The sequence below is a fragment of the Corvus moneduloides genome, chromosome 1, assembly GCF_009650955.1.
Source record: "Corvus moneduloides isolate bCorMon1 chromosome 1, bCorMon1.pri, whole genome shotgun sequence".
Classification (NCBI taxonomy): Eukaryota; Metazoa; Chordata; class Aves; order Passeriformes; family Corvidae; genus Corvus; species Corvus moneduloides.
In genome coordinates this window covers 144,297,268-144,318,815 of record NC_045476.1, presented here as the reverse complement: position 1 = coordinate 144,318,815, position 21,548 = coordinate 144,297,268, and the positions used below count along the sequence as shown (strand labels likewise).

At 42.6% G+C, this 21,548-nt stretch overlaps 1 protein-coding gene across 1 annotated transcript in view; it reads left to right on the top strand.

Annotated features, from left to right (window-relative positions):
• SNX31 (sorting nexin 31) overlaps nt 1–21,548 on the top strand; it is a 40,661-nt gene that overhangs the window by 1,358 nt on the left and 17,755 nt on the right. The window contains 4 exon segments of the mRNA XM_032109456.1: nt 12,408–12,446; nt 12,448–12,489; nt 12,491–12,527; nt 13,543–13,607. Coding sequence (XP_031965347.1) covers nt 12,408–12,446; nt 12,448–12,489; nt 12,491–12,527; nt 13,543–13,607 — 183 coding nt within the window.

Here is a 21,548-nt window from a genome sequence, read left to right as displayed (position 1 = left end):
AAACAAACTTTCCTGTGTGAGTTAGCAGATACACTGAAGTTTGTCCATCCACAGATGGATTATCCTACAGTTGCTGCCCTGTAGCTGCTTTCCTCCCCCCCCCCCCCCACACTCTTTTAGAGAGGGAGTACTTTCTGCAGACCTGTGGAATGGGAAGGGATATTTTCTGCCCAGTTTAGCCCATAATTAGCTTTAAAAGTTGCTTTGTCAAAATTGATAATGCAAAGGGAGAAATGAAGCAGTGAAAAATGGCATGTCCTGCTTTTACAGAGAAGAGGGTAAAACTTGGCATGCTGGGATGGGGTTGGGAAAAAGGCACTAAGATCTGTTAGTCAGGGAGGAAGGCATGACCTTTAGCCACTGGAATCTGTTGGGTTTCAGTTGCTGTATGTAAAGAGTAAAGGCTTTATGGAATTCACAAGAAGGGAGTAGTTTGTTCTGGAAGTTTCTGAAATCCATGTTGTGTGGCGGGAATAGCAGTGTTCTCTGATCTGTTGTTGCAGTCAAAACCCTTTAGTATGCTTTCTGAAGTCCCCTAAAAGACAGTTCAAGAGCCCCCTTATTTTTCCTGTCTTGCAAAGATCTTCATGTTTTCTGTTACGGAATTTGAGAAATAAGCTTAACATAATGAGGTGAAATTGGTCTGGTGTAAATGGATTCTAATTAAAATCCTTTGCTGTAAAAGCATTAGGTTAAACTTGTGTAATTCTTACACTCAGTCCTGTCCTGTCCTGATGGTGACAGACTGGGATAGCCTTTCAGTTGCAGTCTTGCTGAGATGTATGTCTAGAATTAAGAATTTTTGAAATTGGATGGTAAATCCTACAAAAGAGAGAGTTCAAGGAAGATATGTACATGTTAAGAGGCTGAATTTATAACTTTGATTTTATGTAATGTCAACTATAAAAACATTTAAACTTCAGAGACAGTTTTAATGACCTAAAAATATTTAGCACCATAATGGGAATGCTGAAGAATCTGATGATATTAAAGGTTTAATGGAAGGTCTAAAGGATAATACAAAAATCTTCAGGATTCTCAGGGCACTAGCAGGAAAGTAAGAGGCCACCTCACTTGTGCTTGTTTTCCTAGATAAGTTGGGTGTTCTGTGAGTCTGCTGGAGTTAACCAAACTAATTTTTGTTTTGTAAGAATCAGCAAATTATTTAACATCTTGCCTATGGGGAAACTGAAAAAGGAGAACAGGAAGTCTTTTGGTTTGTACAAGATTGCTGTAGGTGTGTCATGCACTAGCATCTGTACCAGCATGAAATACTGGTAGTAACTTCTGTGATGGAAGGAAACAGTGAGGCAATTCTGCCAAGGTGATCATAACGGCTTAAGAAAACAAAGCTGTGGGTTGATTGGGTTTATTTCTTCATCACAGTCTTGATTACGAGGTAATTCCCTGCTGCAGATGTCTATTTAATAAATGTCTTCTATTTTATTTCCTTAAATATTAAAGATAGCAAACAAGTCATTTTTTAGTGTCTTTACCAATGTGTCTTTGCAATACTACTGTAAAACAATGCAGCATGCAGAAAAATCAATTTTTTCAATGGCAGTAGAGAACTGTTCCCTTGGATTAAGAGGCAGCCTGACTAGTAAGCACTTCCTACTGCCACACGTTCCCTCTAGTATGTGTCAGAGGCTTATGCTGATCCTCTGCACCCTGCAGCCAGCCAGTGCTAAGCTGATTTTGCTGGATCCTCTGGCATTTCATTCCTTCAGTCCTTTCGTGTCTTCCATCCTAACCACAGCAAACACTTTAGAGTTTAGCAGCAGCCAAAAGCCTGCTCCTGAAATGAGTAGCGGTTTGAATGAATGTGCAGTATTATATTTGCCATCTGCTTTTCCAAGCAAAATGTGGCTATATGAGCAACTAAATCAAAGGTTTGGTGCAGAGGTAATCTGGATTGTGCACATTCTCTTTGCTGCTCTGCTGAAGTCTAGGGAATTCAGAGTTCACTGGGTCCACGGGACGAGGGGGCAAGGTGGTGGAAATTACGATGTTCTAGAGTCTGGCAATGTCTTATTGCCCTTTTGCACTAATTAGGTGTCTACCCTTGAATAAATGGTGTCTTCAGTCCTTGCATCTTGAGTTTCCTTCTTTGTAACATTCTTAATGATTGCTATGGACAGATAACTGGATGTTCAAAGGTAGCCACTTAACATTTTGAGTTAGGAGTCTTGGAAAAAAGATTTCCTGAAATCTACGTCTAGTAGACATATTTCTGCTTGGGATAACTGAAAAAAAAAAAATCCAAAACCTCCCCCAAACAACAAGGATTTGTAATCATTTTCAATAGGTCTAGGAGTTGTGGTCCAAACTAATGCGCTAGGGAGAGCCACACTCCTTGGGGCTGCAATTCTCACTAGACTTTTGTTGTTATGTGTGAGTCCATGTGGTGTGACTACCTCGCTGAAGGAAAACTTTTAGTCTCGCTTTTCTTCTACAGGACGTGGTCAATGAGAAGGAGTGGCTGTGTGGAAATGAAAATGCAGCTGGCAAGGTTACAAATCCTTAGGATGTTGCATTTGAAGTGAATACAAATTTGAAACAAATGTTTTAAGCTACACTAAGACCACAAGGTGCGCACGTAGATGCAACTTGGGTAAAAAGAAAAAAAAAAGAGTATTTTCAAAAAAATAATTTGAAACTTAGATTTCTCACTTGTATTGGGATGAACGTAATCATTAAGAAAGAAAGAATTGACAAGCTAGGCCAACATAGTGGCCCTTTTGTACATGAAGTACTAAGAGCAGAATATCTGCCAAATTGACTCCTATCTCCCATGTCACCTGCTAAGGAAACATCCCTCATTATGTAGTGTTCCAACTGGCTATAGCTGGCAAGACATCTGTACTTTTTTATAGCTCTAAGCATGTTTTAAAGTATACCGCATGGTGTCTGAGCATTCAAAAACTAAAAATGATGCCCTGGGCAGGCTGTGTCACATTTCGGTTACTGGGACCTTGGGTTACATGAGTTCTAGGTTAAACCTGAAGTCACTAGATGACATAAAACAGAGGTTACACTTCAAAAAGTGGGCCCCAGGCATATTATGTTGTCATATCTATAAGCAGAAGCTTACTTAGTCCTGTCTCTTACCACTGCTAGAGATTTGCCACCTGTGGCAAATCCTTAACACCAAAGATTTAACTAAGTAAGCCACCTACTTCCCCCCTGCCCCTTCAAGTAAGAGTGGGACAAAGGCAGAGACTATGGGTTGGGATAACAATTTACTGAAAGCAACAAGCAATGGAGTAAGAAATGCACAGTAACAGCAGCAGTATTAGTTACAAGAGTATGCAAAAAGAGAAGGTGCTTTACCCACAAAAAGGTGTTCACCACCTCGATTTAGTTCCACGTGGTCCCGGAACAAAGCCAAGATGGTGGCTGTTACCACGCTGGCAGCTCCCTCCTGTCCCTGGGCCTGCGACAACAGAAAACAACAATGGACAAACTCCCAAAAGCAAGATTGTCCGTGTTGTGCTGGGGCTTGGGGAGCGCTGCAGATTTGACTCCACACTGCTGCTTTGGATGCTGGACTCAATTCTGCACGGTTGCTACCAGCACCACCAATTTTGATTGCTCTGCCCGACTCCACCCAACTCTGCTCAGCTCCTTTCAGCTCAGCTTGGCTGGGCTTGGCTCAGCTTCCCCTGGCTTGGCTGGATTGGGGCTTGCCCCCCACTTCCTCCGTTCCCCGGCGCCATCCTTCAGCACCACATGGATTCTGTGTTTCGATGCTTTTTCTTCAGCACCACGTCCTGTAGCTGTGTCTCGGAGAAAACAGGAGGGGATGGATGGCAATGGCACAGGACAGGGTCTGCAGGGCTGATGCTGACAGCCTTCCCACTGGGGAGAGGGAGGTGAAAATAGTGCAGTTTGGGGTGCACTTGTTGGAAATGATACAGCTTTTAAATTTTTTGAGGTAACTTTAGTCAGGAGGCTGCTCACCTTTGCCCCAGGGGGAGCGGAATTAAGTTTCTCTTCAAAAGATTCTGTTCACCAATGCTGGGTGAGGCCTGATGAGCTTAACATCTACAGATTTGGAGTAGCCACAAGATACACAGGAGATAACCAAATATTAACAAACATCACCCCCTGGTGCAGTCAGAGACACCTGGTCTGGGAAAAGATTGATAAGAGAACCATAGAATGAGGACCAAATTAGCATCAAAGGCAAAGGGATCAATAACCAATAGGAGATTGAATGCTAAGAATTGTGTAATTTAGGACCAATGAATGAGAATGTCTTTGGGGTTTTTATGCATAAATATGTGAAAAGTTTGGTATAGTACTATGTGTGATGGAATGATTTTCACTGCACAACCCAGGTATGTGTGGATGAAATTATTTCTATTGCACATCCAGGCCAAAATAACATCATGGCCAGAATAATGTAATGCTAATTCTCTAACACTGAAAAGATGATGTTGGAGAGTTTCTGTTTTTCCTGCAGTTTCGGTGACACACTCACCTTTGCTTCCCCCCAAAACCATGTCCCCAACAGTGACATGTGGGTGGTATAGAACAGCAACAGAGCCACGCCACACCACGACCTGCAACCGGGACACCACCAAAATAAGCTCAGTTTCCCCTCCTGTAGGAGGGTTCCTCCAGGAACCAGATTTAGGCAGATCAGAGGAGACCAACAACCTAGAAAAACAACAGTAGAAAATTCCTGTGACCTGGAGCGTAGCTCTCTCCTCTGTCTTCTATACCTCACATTTTTCCATTAAACTCATTCTGCAGGTGCTTAACCTCCCAGGTTACAGAAGTGGAGATATGGATTTGCAAAGTGGCTTAGGATACAAACAAGGATGCACATAGCAGCCTTGCTCAGGAGTAGAAGAAAAGCTCTTCCAGAGCTCCTTAGGGTGTGGGGAGCTTCATCTCCCAGGTACACCAGAGCAACTGTGACACCAAGGCTGTAAAGTTGGCTAAGAGTTGGTTGTGGGGGTGCTCCTGAAGTCACCAGACTAGTTACATTTGGCTGCACAGACGAAAAATAAAAACAAATCAAGTTATTGAACACATTATACAATTTTATTTTACTTAGTCTTCTCCATTTCATCCACAATACTCACAGTTAATCCTGTTTCTTGAAAAATATGTATAAGCCTTGTTTTACTGGGAAGGGGTTTTCCCCAAGGTCATCCAGTCAATCACAGCCTTCACAAAGCAATTTTCTTCCTTCTGCAAAAGGGCCTGTTGGTGAGGCTAGCATAGCATACTTGCATCAGGCCCTCTGCTGCAGTGGCATCATTTCCATGTTAATGAACTCATTCCACACCTCCAGCAGTGCTGCTTGTGTAAGTCTACAAGGACTTTCACATGAGAAGACCCAGCCCTGCAGTGCCTTTCCCTCAAGGGTACCAGAAACATGGGAAAGGAAGCTGTGAAAAACAGCAAGAATAAATCACCCTTATTGTCTGGGAATTAGCGATAAACAGAAGTCCCAAGCCAGAGATGGATGTGCCATTTTAACTACACTTGACCTCCAGTGAGGCACTTTGTGAAGAAAGGATTTAGTTTTCTTACAAACCTGCTGCGTACCCCTTTCACCAGATGGTCGCTAGTTCATCTTCCTTGAGAAACAGTGAATTACCATCACTTCATAATGAATTACCACTTCGTAGGCTCCTTCCCCAAGCTATTCTGAACTTCTTCTCTGCCCAGCCCCTGTGCTTCAGTGCCTGGGTCCCCCCTAAGGCACGGCGGGGCCAGGTGTGGTGTAAGGGCACGGCGTGAGGGCGCAGTGTGAGGGCACGGCAGGGCCAGGCACAGGGTGAGGGCATGGTGTGAGGGCGCAGTGTGAAGGCGCGGTGTGAGGGCGCGGCAGGGCCAGGCACAGGGTGAGGGCGTGGTGTGAAGGCGCGGTGTGAAGGCGCGGTGTGAAGGCGCGGTGTGAGGGCGCGGTGTGAGGGCGCGGCGGGGCCAGGTGTGGTGTAAGGGCACGGCGTGAGGGCGCAGTGTGAGGGCACGGCAGGGCCAGGCACAGTGTGAGGGCATGGTGCTGCTGCTGGGCCCAGTGCTGCGGCTGGGTCCTGCCAGGCCTGGTATGTGTGGAGGGGCTCCTGCTCCGCAGGGTGCGACACAGCCACAGCTCTGAGCCGGTGAGGGTGCACCTGGTGCCACCCTGAGCCCTGCCCTCCCACCTGGCCCTCACACCCTCCTGGTTCTCCTGATGCTGCCGTGTCGGAGGGCAGAGCGCTGCTTGCGGAGCACACACATTTGCAGGGTGAAATCCAGCAGCGCCTGAGAGGCAAATCCAAAAGAAAGCCAAGAGTTGTGGCAGAAGGGTACGGTAAGCCTGTTTAATGGGAAACTCTGGCCAAACAGCAGCAGCTGTTGGCTCCAAGCGCCTCTTTTCCTTGGCCTCTGGCAGAGAGGTGCAGCTGCTTAATTTGGGTCATTAATCCCATGAACAACTCTAGAAAGTGTATGGCGGTCAGTCCAGGCAAATTGCACACTTGATTGCAGGATTTTTTTTTTGACAAGCTGGGGGTTAACCAAGTGTTGGATCTTGAATTGCCTAAATCGATACCTCCGGAGTGACCCTTTCCACAGAGACAGTTACAAAACAGCTGGAACACAGGTTTGAAGTATTCCAAGAAATAGTGAGCTTCAGAGAATAATGTACGGCCCCAGGCAACAGAAGTGGATGATTTCAAGGTAAATCTGCCAGTTTATTTCTACTTTTGCTTTGTTCCTTGTTGAGTTGCCTCTGTCATGTCCCCCTCTATCCTTCCTCTGGATTTCTTAGGAAAGTAAAGGGCAGCATGTGATGCTGAGCTTTTCTGTGAAAGCAGAGTGGCTGTCAGCCTTCTCTTTGCTAGCCTTCTCTTTGCTCTCTGGCCTTTTCCAGTCCTTGGCTCCAAGCAAAATCTCTTCAAGCTTTTCCACAAGTCAGGGTACACACTGTTATCCTTTCTGAGCAGCATAGTTTTGCCTCAACAGCCCTATTTCAGGGCTCTTTTTGATGAACACTTATGCTGGTGGGTTAGGTAGGTGCTTCTCTTGGCAACTTCCTTGCTGTGCTCTCAGTTGCAGTGATGGGACCACTCTGAAGCAGTTTTAAAGCCGGTAAATCTGGATGGGTATCAATCTATTTCTCCCAACTATGTATGACTGCACCAACAGTAGGAGTAGCACAGCTAAAAGGCAGTTGAGTCACAGCAGGGCTGCCATGAGAAGCAATGTTTGCTGAGGTACACCCTTGGAGTAGCAGCTCTGCAATTCTGTTCCCTGTTGGACATCTCACAGTAGTGTTTTGCTTTGGTAAATGGAACATTTTGGATAACCTATCTGAACTAATAAATCTGCTTATGCATTTGCTTCCATTTTTAAAAGTCCTACTGTTTGTTGCTCAACAGGTTTTAACATCATTAGTCCTCTCAGCAAAATCATTCCCTTCTCTGCATCCCTGGTAACTGAGAGTTTGCCTCATGCTGGGCTTTAGAACTTGTTAGCTGATTTTTATTCTCAGTTCTTTCATTCCTGCTGTTGGTAGCTCCCACACTTAGTCTTGAAGTTTACAACTACACTGTTGTCTCTTAACTGCCTTCCCTATTCTTCTCAGAGGTTGCTTGTCTATAATTATTATACCCTGTTCTGCTTCTTCTACTTGAAATACTCTGTTAATGTAGAAAAAATGCACATGTATGAGAAGCCTTAAACTCCAGGATAAAGTAATTTTCACGACAAGTGACCAGATCACGTCATGACCACAGTGTCCCACAGATGAAACAATTCTGTGATGTAAAGGATGTAGATTTCAAATAAACTTTGTCATGGATAGATTTCGGCATTGCTATACTTGAGGGTATTTCTTGAATACTACTCTGGAGGGTTCTCTGGCATCTGTTGGATAAGCTGCTGAACTAATTGTGCCCCTTTCAGGGTAGCAATTTTAAAAGCTCTCCTATTCCACCTCTACAAGCTCCTCTCCTAACTTGTGATGCAAAGGACACATAATTCTTGTTTGTGAGGCTGTGCCTTATCTGCCCCTTTTCTTTTTCTGTGCATCTTCCTGCTTCCCATCACTTTTTAGTCTGAGAGTGCTTCTGTTGTTGGACGCTCCCAAAGTCTGTTTCTTCACTGTCTCCCAAAGCAGTTGTTCTCTCAAAAAGGACAGTATGAAGGGAACAGCTGTTCAGAGGCACTGTGTGGTGATGGAGCATATGATGTTTTGGACGCATTGTTGAATGGGGAGGTGCAGATACACTGACTGTGAGCAACTTACCCCTTGGTGCCTCATCTCCTGAAGGGTTTCTCGGCCTTAAGCTGAGGACCCATGGGAAATCATAAAGTGGGAAATGTGATCAACCAATAATGATATATTAAAAGAGATCTTGCTTAAAATGAGTTGCTTAGGTAGAGCTGTCAGAAATGTTGAGGAGACTGGTGCAACTTTAGCCCTTGTCCTCTTGCATAGGCACTTGGCTGCGAATTGACAGAAGGTGCCTGTCTTGGTATGAGGATCTACAGGCTCAACCTTCCTCTGGGAGATGGGGCTTTGTATTGGCTCTAAGAGAGTCCAGAGGTGGCTCTATGTTCTCCCCTTTTGCTTCTTCTTTTAGGAGCTAGAGCATTTGATTGCTCTAGCAATCCAGTTTTCATTTCCTCTTTTGTCTTGGTATTTTATTTAGTATTAGCAGTAGGAAGGAGAGCTGAAGGACGAGTCTCCCTTTGCTTGGGATGAATTCCACGTGTATTGGGCTGTTTTCACTTGCTGAACTGAGATTTGTGCAGCCATTCTCTGCAAATGACTGGGAACACCTTCAGCTGGAGTGTCAATGGACATGGCAGATGGACGTGCATTTGAAGGATCTAAGCTTTGGCTTAGATTTACCTGAGGACAGCCAGGCAGTGCTCTGTGATGTACTCATGCTCTCTCCTGAGAGGTCTCTGGGGATTGCACACTGACCAGAGCACCCCTAATAGAGCTCTGGGGATTTATTCTACTTATGGAGAGGTAAGGCTCTCTTGCAAGACTAAGTTACAAAAGCTTCTAGAGTGGGATCGAGATCATCTGGACAATGGTTTGTGCTTTAAAAATGTCGCTGGATTTCCAGGCCCTTCCTGGTTTCTGCCTTCGTGATTTTTTTGTGACGGTTGCATTTGGCTTTTCAGTTTGGCAGCTGCTTAACAGGTCCCTCTCTAAAGAAATACCACAATCATTAACCGACTAAAGAATTATAATAATTAAGCTACTTCTATTGCAGGACTGAAAAGAACAAATCATTTCTTCCAGTTGTTGGAGTATTCACTGGGTTACTTCAAGGCAGGGAGTAAATAGGAGGTGTCTTCTGTAGGGTTAAGAGCGAAATGCAACATTGGTGGATTCTGGTCATGATGCCACCCTTGACTGAGTCACTTAGCATCTGTGATACCTATAAATGACTGTTGGGGAAATAGTTCGAAAAAAATCTGTTAGTCATGGCACAGCAATTGGTAAAAAGTAATTAAATATAGAAAATATCTTTTTAAGTTTCATTTAGTCAGTCATGTACCAGAATAGCTTCATACCTTTGATTGTTTGACAGTTTCTGCACACATAAATTTTTATTTTCCCATGAAACATGTTCAGGCATTTTTATCTTAGAATGGTGTCTCCTCCTTTTTTTAATATTTAATCAAATGACTGAGAAGGAGAGGGCTATAGGTCTGTTCCTTCTGTATATAATCCATACATAATAGCTGTATAGTTTTAATGCTGCTCTATTTTTTCTGTTTAGCATTTTTGTCTCTGTTATTCTGTCTGACTTCGAGATCTGCACATTTCCAGCATGGCCCTGGGTGAAACAGCTGATCTAGACAGCAGAGGCAGGACTAACACCAAAGGGACCAGCCCGGTAGCTCACAGCATCAGCTTCCCCAGATCCAAATGGTAAAGGTCTTGCTGCACTGGGCAGGGCTCTTGATCCACTAGCTGGTCTGTGTGTGAAGGCAGAGGCAAGAAGGAAGAGGAGGCTCAGGTAGAGTATTTGAAGCAGCACATTACCCTCAAGGGAACCAGGGACTGAAAAGCCCAGAACAGCCAGTTACACAGGATTTTAAAGGGAGGTGGGGCGAGGGGCAGGAACAACTTCAGGGCCAATAGAAGAAGTGAAGGGGAGGGGTCACGGGCAGGGCTGTACACAGCTACCCAATGAGAGTGAGCTTGGGGAGGGGAGAAATTCAAAGGGACCAATGGGACATTGAGGGGAGGAGAACTTTCTAGAACAGGGGAGGGGAAAGGGGTGGTATACACGGAGGATTGCCAAACAGAGCAAGGCATATACAATGCTAAAAGGGGAGGGGAAGCAACAAACTGATTGACAACATTTTAATTTGGGACAAACCATGTACGGGAAAAAGGGGACACCGGAACACTAGGCTAAGTAGGAGGTAATTAATTTTGGTCAACTACACTTTGAAACTGGTGATGTCTCCTGCTGAGGAGAGGAATATTCATTGCAGAAAGGTGAAAAAAAGCCAGCAGCAACTATGGCCTGTGTCTTTACTCCTCTTTTTGAAGATAATAGCTCTTAGAGCTTAAAATTGTCATAGTTAGGGAAGCTACTCTATCTATTTTAGGTGGAAGTCTTGGATGAAGACTAAGTACCTCTTCCACCAGGTTGGAATGCCCTATCTGAGTTTTCAGCACTGTACACAAATACACACTTAAAGTTTATGGGCATTTTCCTTTAATTCTTTGGGACGTGAAAAAATGTAATCAGTTGCAAGAAGTTTCTCTTCTCTGTAGCCCAGATCCTGAGGACTCACGATTTCATCCTCAGCAGCAGGCACCGACATGAATTAATTATTTTTTTAAGTAGGCCAGAGTCTCAGTTTGTGTGAAGTGATGATAACAGACGGCACCACTTTGTGTAGGTGAGGCATGGTCTGAACACAGAGGGAAGGGAGAGGACCACCTGGTTGTCAGACTCCTGGAAAATTTTCTTGCTCTATTTCCTCAGTTTGCCTGCCTGTAGAGCAGAGATAAGTTTTCCCTGGAGGAAAATCATGTATGTGAAGAGCTTTGAAAATAAAAACCACTCTACGCTCACTATTGCAGTTAGCTTTACATTAAACCAAAGCATGTACTGTATCTCTGAGTGATTCAAACATCATATCTAAAAATCAAGACCTGGGAAATGCTAGTGTGTTGTCAGTGTAGGGAAAGTGGAATTGTGAGAATATGCTTCACTCCTGGTTTTAGCCAAGAAAAAGAAAAGGCATTGCTAATTCTTGCAGTAATAAACTTTTTTCCTTCATACTTCAGTTGCTGGAGTCATGTGAAAGACTTAGGCAGCAAGGGCCAGAGGGGAAAATGTCATCTTTCACATGATTTAATGACACTAATTGCTGAGTAGAATACTGGTGCATAAATTTAATTAGTAGTAATGTCTCAGCATTCTGTAGGGAGTCTCATTTTACTGATCAGATGACACATTGTTTTGATTTAGGTTAAAGAATGTTTCCAGGCAAACTTGCTGTATTTTGCTGTGTTTAGTAATGTGCATTTTGAGAAAGTAAACATAGCTTATCCTTCTCTTGAGAGTGTTTGCCTACAGTAGACAATTTTTATACTTTCAAGTGACCAAATACTGTCAAATGTCCAAACCTATTGGAGCCATCTTATATCAATTGTAAAGTAGTGTAATTGTGGTTTTCTAGTACTTCCAGGTCTGTTTATAGATGATGTAGGGTTGGTACAGAGATGTTATGCCCATCTTAGCCAGCTGTAATAACTGGAGGAAGAATCAAACTTTCTGATAATTTTGTTCATTGAAGATTTTTGGGGGTTTTTTTGGTTTAGGGTTTTTTTGATTTAGGATTTTTTTGGGTTTGTTGTTTGGTTTTTTTTGTTGTTGTTGTTGGTTGGTTGGTTTTTGTGTCTTTTTTTCCCTTGTCAATATTAGATGATCGGATAACTTTTATCACCTCTCACAGACAAAAGAGTAAAAGCCTCTGAAGTAGCACAAGGACAAAAGTTACCAGCTCATAAAAAATAGTTATGTGGGTACAGAACAAAGAAATCCCGTATGGACATACTGGAAAGAGAAGACATCTGTAACCAGACCTTACTTGGGTGTAAGACCTAGCTGCTAAAGTTAGTATAATACTAACTTTTGTGGCTTGGAGCAGGAGCTCAGAAGTGGTAAGATTCTAAAAATGGGGACCTCACACAAAAAGAGGTTGCTCACTTGGGCTGTCTTCTGGTGGCTGCCCTGATAAAGGCAGTGCCCTTGCTGTGGGCCCTGAGGTCCATCAGGGAGGTTCTGCATGGGTGCCCTGTGCCTTTTGCAGGACATCATGTCTTGCTGTCAAAACAAGAGAGCACTGAAAGCTCCTTGGAAACTATGGATACTTCCTCATTTTTGTTTAGCTTTCCTTTGTCTGTTTTGCAGCTGAGGCAGCTTTTTGGGAGCACTGTGCCTGCTTTCCCATCCAAAGTTTTACCGGACAATGGCCAAACCAATGGCAGATGAGAGAGAGGCAGTCGCAGCTGGAGCAGTATCTTCAGAATGGTAAGCTTGGCTATAACAACCTGATCAGCTTTCATATGTTGGCTTAAACCTTCAAGGATGTGTCTACAACTGTGACTGCAGGGTGCTCTACCTTCTATACTGAGCTGAGTTAGGGTGTTATCTAAAAGGCTGGGGCTAAATGTTGCCGCCCTGTCCTGGCTGTTGGTTCACTGGGTTTAGAACATCAGGGTATCATATTTCTCTTATTTCTGAAGCACCTGCCTTTCAGCAGGTTTCCCAAAATGTAAGAGTGTTTCACACTGAACAGTCTCTAGTCTGTCCATTCGCTGTCCCTCTGGATCAGTGAGTGGAGCCACCCACCTCTGCTGCTCCATAACTGCCAGAGCTGATGTGGGACCCAGTGTGTAAAAGGCAGAGGCAAAAAAGACAGGCACTTGGACAAGCAGAAGTGTAACACAGACCTCCTCCCTTCAATGGTTTGCAAGAAGACTTTATGAGAATTATAGGAAGAGTTTGTAGAAAAATTAAATCTCAGTGCAATGTGCTGTGTCATAGGGATCTGCAGGATCCCTAGAATGGGTCTTGTGAATTTCATGTAAGCCAAGAAAAAAGAAAAATCCATTTCAACTACCCAAAGTTGCAGGGGAACGAGCTTCAAGAGGTTTTGTAGCCTCTGGCCTCAGATATTTTGTGCCAAGACTTACATAAGAGAAACTCAGGGTTAGTCTTTAAAGTTTTACTTAGTGATTATTCTCTTTTTCCACTTGAGTATTCATTTCTTTTAAAGTTACTGTCCATGAGTGACCACAGAGTTACATGGCCAAGAACATTACTGAGGTCTTGCTTTGGGAGAGCAGCAGCATTCCATGTATTTTTTCCCTGCTCATAGCTTCAGTGATTTAACAGACTGATAAAGGCAGTTGGGCAGAAACCAAAGGATGAGTAAAGTAACACTGACTGTTTAGTCAACAGTCATGTTTTGAGACAGTGGCCATGTTTTCATCTGTTGGCTACATTTGGTTTCCTCCCTCCCCATTTTCCTTTTGTGTTTCAGTTACTTTGGATTCAAATATTACAAATAGTGATGTCTTCATAGATTCTTTTTGAAAGCTACAACAGGTAAGTTTTGAATTTTTCAGCCAAATAGTTTGCTATATGAAAGAGTTGAAATATTATCCTACCTCCCAAGTTCAAGAATTCCTTTGCTATCTTCCTTTCCTTGTGTTCTTAGCGTATCACTCTGCCTTGTAAAACAGTGAGTTCCAATGACAGAGTGCTCTCTGTGAGGCCTGGGTGGCAATAATAATAGTATTGCTATTGTTTTTTTCTCCATGTACAAACTTGTTTCTCACATGGAAAGAACTGCTTCCTTTGTTTTTATATTCTGTGGCATATCTGATGAATCTTTTGCCTCTAAACAGTTCACAGGAAAGTCTTTGTGAGAGCTCAATAGAAGGATTACACACATTCTTGGATTTTGCAATTGTAAATGCTTTTTGATAGTGTCAGTGGTTTGCACTGATGAGTGTATTGATGACTGCTGGGAAAATGTCGTGTTCTCTTATCTTGCAGTTGTATTGATGGGCAGAATCTGGCATATATTTAGGTTGTTGTAGCCTAGATGACTTTTCAAATCCATTTTAATGTGGCCCATGGCATGTCTGATCTTTCTTTGGCAGGCTTGGAGCTTTCATAACTTTTGCTTGTGTCTGACTATTGGAAGTTGCCATATGTCCCTTTTCCATTCCTCCTTTCCTGTTGCTGTGGTTCTAATGACAATAGTAGTGTTTTGGAGCAGGGGGGTGCAGTATGATTCCACAGCATTTTTAGGGAGGGGATGCTGTTTTCATTTTCTGGGAAGAGCTTGGTGTGCTGTGATAACCTTGCTTGAAGTGAACTGTTCTGGGAAGTGGGCAAGTGTTGAAGGACCAAATAAGAGGTTTGTGTCTCCATAATGCTTCACTTTGCTATGTGTGACTAAGGTATGTAAGGGGAGTTCAGGAGGGCTATAGAAAATGGTGCGAATAAGTGTTTCTAACAAATTCCAGAAAGGTTTTTCCTACCTACTTTGTAAATAAAAAGATACTGTTTATTTACAGTCTCTTAAATTCGGACCTACTGGAGTGCTAAAGATGGTGAATGATTTCTGATTTCTGTTGTGAGAAGCAGTCTCTTTAGTTCTGATCCAATGCCTGCTATAGCCCTACAGATGACTCCCAGTAATTACTGATGAGTCTTAATTAGTCTTGATGAGACTGATAACAGGGCTGCTAAAGAAAGTTAAATCCATCAGGAATGCCTGCAATATGTCGTCAAACACTGCCAACTGACTTTTCTTCTACAAAGTTCTGGCAGGAAATAATTCTTCAAAATATCAGTCTCCAGGGTTTAAAGATGTCTTTTGACATGACAACATTGTGGATTTCTCTTAAGGCACCAGCAGAAATAATGTATATTATTTTTTTCTCTACACCAGGCCCTTTTGGTGAGGAGGGGTGATTTGGTAAGTACATGTGCAGTACTAATTTTACAGGTTATGTACACGTGTGTATGCTTATAAAGGCAGGTGATGACTGTGCTACCAAAAGCAGACAGTTATTTAGTAGAGGTCAAGATAAGCACAGAATTATTCCTTAAATGGTACAAAGTCAGTACATTCTCAAGACATAAAATGAACCCAAATTTCTGTTCCACAATACAGTGGATTTTAATAAGCTATGTTTAGGCTCCCTGGTTGGCAATGACTGTAGTTCTACAGCTTTATTTGCTTACAATTAAAACTTAAAATGGCTGTGCTTTCATAAATGCTGCTTCATAATACAAATAGCAGTAGTGCTTTTTGTGTTCTTTTATTATGACAAAGAACAATCTCCAAATAGAGATCAAATAACTCTGTGAAAGACAAGAGTGCATTCATTGTCATCACCTGCGCACAGTGCTTTTTATTGGTGTGACTGAGAGTTGAATAAGTATTCATTTTGGCTGTTAAAGAATCTCACCCAACATACTGGCCTTGTGCTGCATGTTCTAGTATTTATTAGCATACTGTGACTCGAGAGATGTTTTATGTCAGAGTGACAAAATTTCTCTAGCAGCATTGAAAGATACAGAGTGAAGTTCATTCTTAAAGCACCTCTGTGCTGTTCTTTTCTTCCCCATTGTTGAAGATGTGTAGGCAGCACTTAAGTGTCCTACGTGTTTCTCAGGAGGGAAAACATAGTGAATGTTTCTGTGTTATTGAAACTTAGTGTTAAAACCAGTCATTACCCCAAACTTGCTCATGTCATATTGCAAGAGGGATGATTAATGAATAAAAATATCATTAAAAATATGAAAAAGTATGTTCCTTTACTGGCAATGGCATGGACTGCCCTTGAGTAGTCCATCTTGGCAGCCTGAAACAAGTTAGCACACATCTGTGCAAGCAACCTGGCAGCTGATGTGGGAGAAGTGGCAGAGGGATTGCACTGCAGGTGGTGATGAATGGGAAGCAGTCACTTTTCTGCCACCATAGCAATTTATTGAGCACAGATATGTCTGCAGGTCAAACCAGTATAGCTTTTACAATAGAAATCTTCATTTTTAATAGAATGAAAAGATGGGAAACTAAAGGTGAATGAGCTTGCTAGGGTATTTTTCCCTAAAAGTTCTATTGCTGACCTTTTTTCACCTTCACTTCTATCTTTTACTATGAGAGAGAATAGGGCTATTCGCTCAAAAAATCCGTTAGTACTTACTTCATTTTCTTGATTTGCCTTAAACAGCAGTATTTAAGCTTCTACCTGAAGGGATTTGTATGTGTCACTGACTAAAATATAATATGCAAAGGGGAAAATCAAACTGAATTTAAGACTTTTTTGGTCCTTGTTCTGTCTTTCTTCTGAATGGGGTTGTGAAGTGTGTGCTGGAGTGGGAGTGCTGTGCAAGGACCATGGCTTTACTGCAGCTACTTGACAGTATTGAACATAACTCATCTGTGTCTGCACTCAGCATCACACCAACCAGCTGTTTCCCCCAACCTTATCTAACAGGGCCAAATTTCCAAGTTTGGAACAAGCCCATGCAGGCTAACCCTGCTTTCCAGGCGCCTGGTTTTGCCTGGCACCACCTTTTCCTGCTGCAGAGGTCACAGCAGGCATACTCTGGCTGTTGGCCCAGTAACTTATCTCATGGGAGGAGTTGTCAAGGGACAGCAGAACACCCAACACGACGGGAGACAGCTTGACAGAATGGATGTTTTGCTCAAAACAAGCATTGCTGAAATATTTACCAACACTATCATGTAGTAGAGTTGAACACAGAGTTGAATGACCTAACACCCCTGCCCTTCCACTCTTTCAAACTCTGCAAACTTGACCAATCTGGAAAGACTGATTCCATATATCCCTTACTACCTCCAGCTCCTAAAGACAAATGCTGTGGTTCTTGCAAGAAGCCACTAACAAGAGGAGACCTTGTGACTATGTTGTGTCTTCTCCTTTTTCATCAGGAGAAAGACAGTATGAGCAGGTACATATAATCCCTATCATTTCCATGCAACTCATCGATATCCTGGAATGTAACCTGAGATTATGGTCTGTGTTGGGCACCCATGGAATAATGTGGTGTATTCAGGATGCAGCTGTGAGGACAGCCAGTAATTATGCACTTATGAATAGAATTAAGACATGTTTCCTTGAAGTAGCAGAAGTTTGGAGTTGGCAATCTAGGAGGCTGACCTTTTCCAGTCTGTGTTGAACACCAGCCTCTAACATGAGAAAAAGGATTCAGGTGCTGATGAAAGGACAGATGAAAAATTTGAGTACTTGAGCAAATATAACAGAACAGAGCCCGATAACAGGCAAAAAGTAGCGTTCTTATGTGGTTCTTCAGCAAAGGACTCTGATATAAGGTGGTTCCCTCTTTCCAAAAAGCAAGCATGAGGCCAAGGATTGAATACCGTAAGAGAGTTGTGGTGTGTATGGTATTGGAAATGTAGGTAAAATGTGACCCAGAAATCTGAAGGTGTTACCATGAATCAAAGCTGGTCTGATCACAGGCTGTGTTTTCTCGGCTAGAGCCCCTGTCTCTGACCATGCAATCTCTGCTTCCCTGACCTTGTAACACACCATTTGTGCAAGCAATGGAGGAATGCATGTTTGGAACATTCCTCTCTTCCCACTCAGTAACTCACAAATGCGTTGGATGTGTATGTACACAAACAGAAGACTGAGTACCTAAGATTTCAGCACTGCCCTAAAAATGTTACTTGTTCATATCAAACTAGGTTGTGTTTCTTATTTATTTAACTTCTATTTCAAAAGTGCAGCTGGACACAGAACTGAATTTCATCTGAATTTCATATGGGAAGTTCCTATACTTTCAGACTTGTATTGTGTGCTGGCCAAGGGGGAAGGTTTCTGGCATAGAAAGCTTTGAAGAATTTTAATTCAAAGATGTCTGTTTTATTTTTGTTTCAATGTTGAGATACAGTTCAGTCTCCTGACCTGCTGTTCTTTTCAAATCTGTTGTAATAAGGACCTCATTCTCATCCTTTCTCCTTTTATGGTCCATGCTTCTTAGCTGAGCAACAGACCCACTGAGAGCTTGCTGAGGATTCAGGTTTGACTCCTGTTAAAACAAAATCACTTAACTTTAAGTTCTCTAAAGGAAAAATGGGAGGAATAAAAAGATATATAGATATCTTTCTTGCTATATTAAATACATATTTTTGAGGTCTTTCTGCTTGTTTCCATTTTTGTTGGCTTATTGTTTGTTTCTGTTTTTCTTTCTTTATGGAAACTTTTCTTTTTTTCATCAAAACCAAAACCCAAAGAAAATGCCTTATCAGCTCTGTACTATTCTGTACTCCTATGTTAATGATTGAGCTGTGCTTTAAGCTACTGGGATAGACTAGTGGGTAGTAGACAGCAGTTCTAGATGTTTCAGGAGATTTTACTACAGGTAATAGTAACACTGTTAAGGGGATATTCAAACAATATTAAGGGATACAAAAAAGTGTCCAATTCAAGTTACATGGCATGTTTCCTGAATTTCAGGAGAAAAAGTGTAGGAAACATGAATAATTCTACTGAACATCTACTGTTGCCAAAACACAAGGTTTCTTTATGTTGGTGCCTGTTTTGAGTAGATAAGACTCTAGTGCTCTTTCCAAAACTGAAATAGTTGCTTGGGACAAAATCTGAGCTTTTGCTGCAAATTTATTTAAAAAGAAATTTCCATCAATTTTGGAAGTGATTAGGATTGCCACATGCACTTACTGAATGGATCATTGCTCACAGTGGTAATTGTTTTTTCTGTTGTATTTGTATTAAAGTTATGCTTGATTCTATCATGTTATTTTTGGGACATGTCTGTATTTGTATTCCTTCACTTAACACTGTCTTCTCCTGCCTTACAGACTGCACTGTTTCCTCCTTTTATGTAAGTAATTTTCTTTGGTCTCAACAATACTTCACTGATAAGAGGCTAAACACAAATATTTGTAACACTGAACAATGTGTGGAGTTTCTGGCATGGACAGTTCTGCCTGCTGGGTTGAAAGCAGGTGATAAAAGGAAGGGGGAAGGGAAATCCCCAAACGCAACAGTTTAGGATGATTCTTATTTTTGGTTTGCTGTATCATAACCTTACTAAGGGAATCACAGAATTATGGATTGGTTTGGGTTGGAAGGACCCTTAAAGATCATCTAGTTGCAATCCCCCTGCCATGGGCGGGGACACCTTCCACTAGACCAGATTGCTGAGAGCCCTGCCCACCCTGTTCTTAAACACTTCCAGGAATGGGGCATCCACAGCTTCTCTGGGCAATCTATTCCAGTGTCTCAACACCCTCACAGTAAAGATTTTCGGCCTAATATCTAATCTAAACCCACCCTCAGTTTAAATCCATTCTCCCTTGTTCTATTACCACATGTCCCTTTAAAAAGAACAGTAATCAAAAGTTGGAGATAAGTAGTGAATTTGTCCCCAATGCCACGATGTGAAGCTGTGCTTGTAGTTCAGTAGAATCAAATAAAATAATGCCATTTAAAAAAGACAGATGTGGAAACTGCTGGTTTAAGTATTAAACAGTGATACTTAATGTGACTGTTCTACATGAGACAGATTTCATTTCCCCTAACACATCCTTTCTTGAAGATCCTCAAATTAATCTGCCTATTAGTATGTTGCACAGTGTTCTTGGAGAACTGAAACTGCTTGGAAGTAGCTTGAACCTTTGAATCATGCTTGTCTTTTTTCCCCTCAAGATTGCAGAGTAGAGAGGTGGCAAATAGGCTAGTGTGCTGTCAGATGGGACTCCCTTGGAGTGGCAGAAGGGTAACGTGATCCCTGTGTTCCCAGCCCTGGGCAGCCGCAGTGGATGAGGTGCCCTGTATCCAGGTTGTAAAAGCTGTAGGGGTGGCAGTGAGGATCTGGGAGAAGTAGATGTATGAAATCCTCCATGTCCTTTCCCTGTGGAGGCTTCATCATAAACAGCACACACCCAGGAGCACTTACTGCGGTACTTGAGCCTTTGAGCACACTTTAGCCCCCAGCACTGCTGAGCCCCGGCAAGTAAACTGGCTCTGTAATAACCTGCTTGCTCCTCGTTGAGAGTCAATGATGAGGGGTGGGTCTTTATCTCATTCTGATATTTGCATGTGTTTGTTCCACACTTCACATACATTTTTATCACATGTGAAGTATTTAATACCAAAATATGTGCGCCAAAGGTATTTGTGAGGAAGTGTCTGCTCCTTCCCGTGTCAGGAATACAGTAGTCAAGAAAGCATGGCAGATGATCCTCTGTGTAAGAGACAGAGGGGCTTTTGTAACTTCACAGAAGCATAGTGCTTATTTTAATAAGAGGAACAACTAGAGCTATCTCCCAGATAAGAAAGAAATAGATTTGGGGATAAAGATTAAATCCCTAGAAGGACTCAATGCCTTGAGAAGAGGTTCTTTTATTCCTTAATACATGTAAACAGGTGTGTGGGTATGCAGATAGGTGAAATACTGGGTGTCAGGAAAATCCATGAGAAGTCTGTTTAAATAAGAAAGATTGTTTTGGTTTGGCTTTCCTCAGCTTTTCCCCACATATTCTACAAACTTTTATAACAGGTTCTTAATTTTCAGTTCTTGTTGGGAAAACCCCCAAACCAACACTTGTTGTTTGTACTTGATCTTACCTTGAAACAATTCTTAATTGAGTCAGATTTACTGTTGCAGTGGGGATCCTGCAACATACATATACCAAACCAGGAGTCCCGTGGAAAGGAAATATATATGGGCAGACGGATTCTTGATAGCTGTTTCAGAGAGATGTTTATTTCTCCAGCCGCATGGCCGGGGCTCTGCCGAGGAACTGTTCCAGTCACCGGACCAAGGGTCCTTCTGCCCGTGCAGGGAACACAAACCAACCAATGGGAACGAGGCTGAGCAGGGACAGGGAAACCCCGTGTCTGTGCCCTCAGGGCCCCTCTCCCAGGGCTCCATGGCAGGGGAGGGACCCCAACACCTCACCCGTTTTATTTTAATAAAAGGAGAATGAAAACAACTGGATAAACATAACAAGAACAGTTTCAAAACAAAACAAACCACCCTCCTGAGTCTTTAAATGTCCAATCAGATTCTGTGGAACATCTTAGGGCTGACAGAAGGGAGACAGAACTCTCTGAGCATGCTTTGTGGGGAAACTGAGGCAGGAGAGGGTTTAACTTCTTCCCTCCCCCTTTTCATCCCCCACTCGGCATTGGAAAGGGATTTTTGGGGAAACAATTGGCAAAAGCATGGTTTTGTGAGGGAAACCATGGATAAAAAAACGGATTGGGAATACACTGGGGGTAATAGGACATAGGGTAAAAGGGAAAGGTGGGATTAGGAAAGGGAGACTGTAGGGGGGGTTTACAAGGGAGATATTGTCTAACATGACTACGATTTTTAGCATATATACTGCCTTTCACAGAAACACCATCAGGCCCAGTGACCTGCGATGCTTGTAACCCTTTTCTACCTCGTATAATTTTGAATTCCACTACCTCTCCATCTCCCAAGCTTGGGATGCATTTTTCAGGGTTA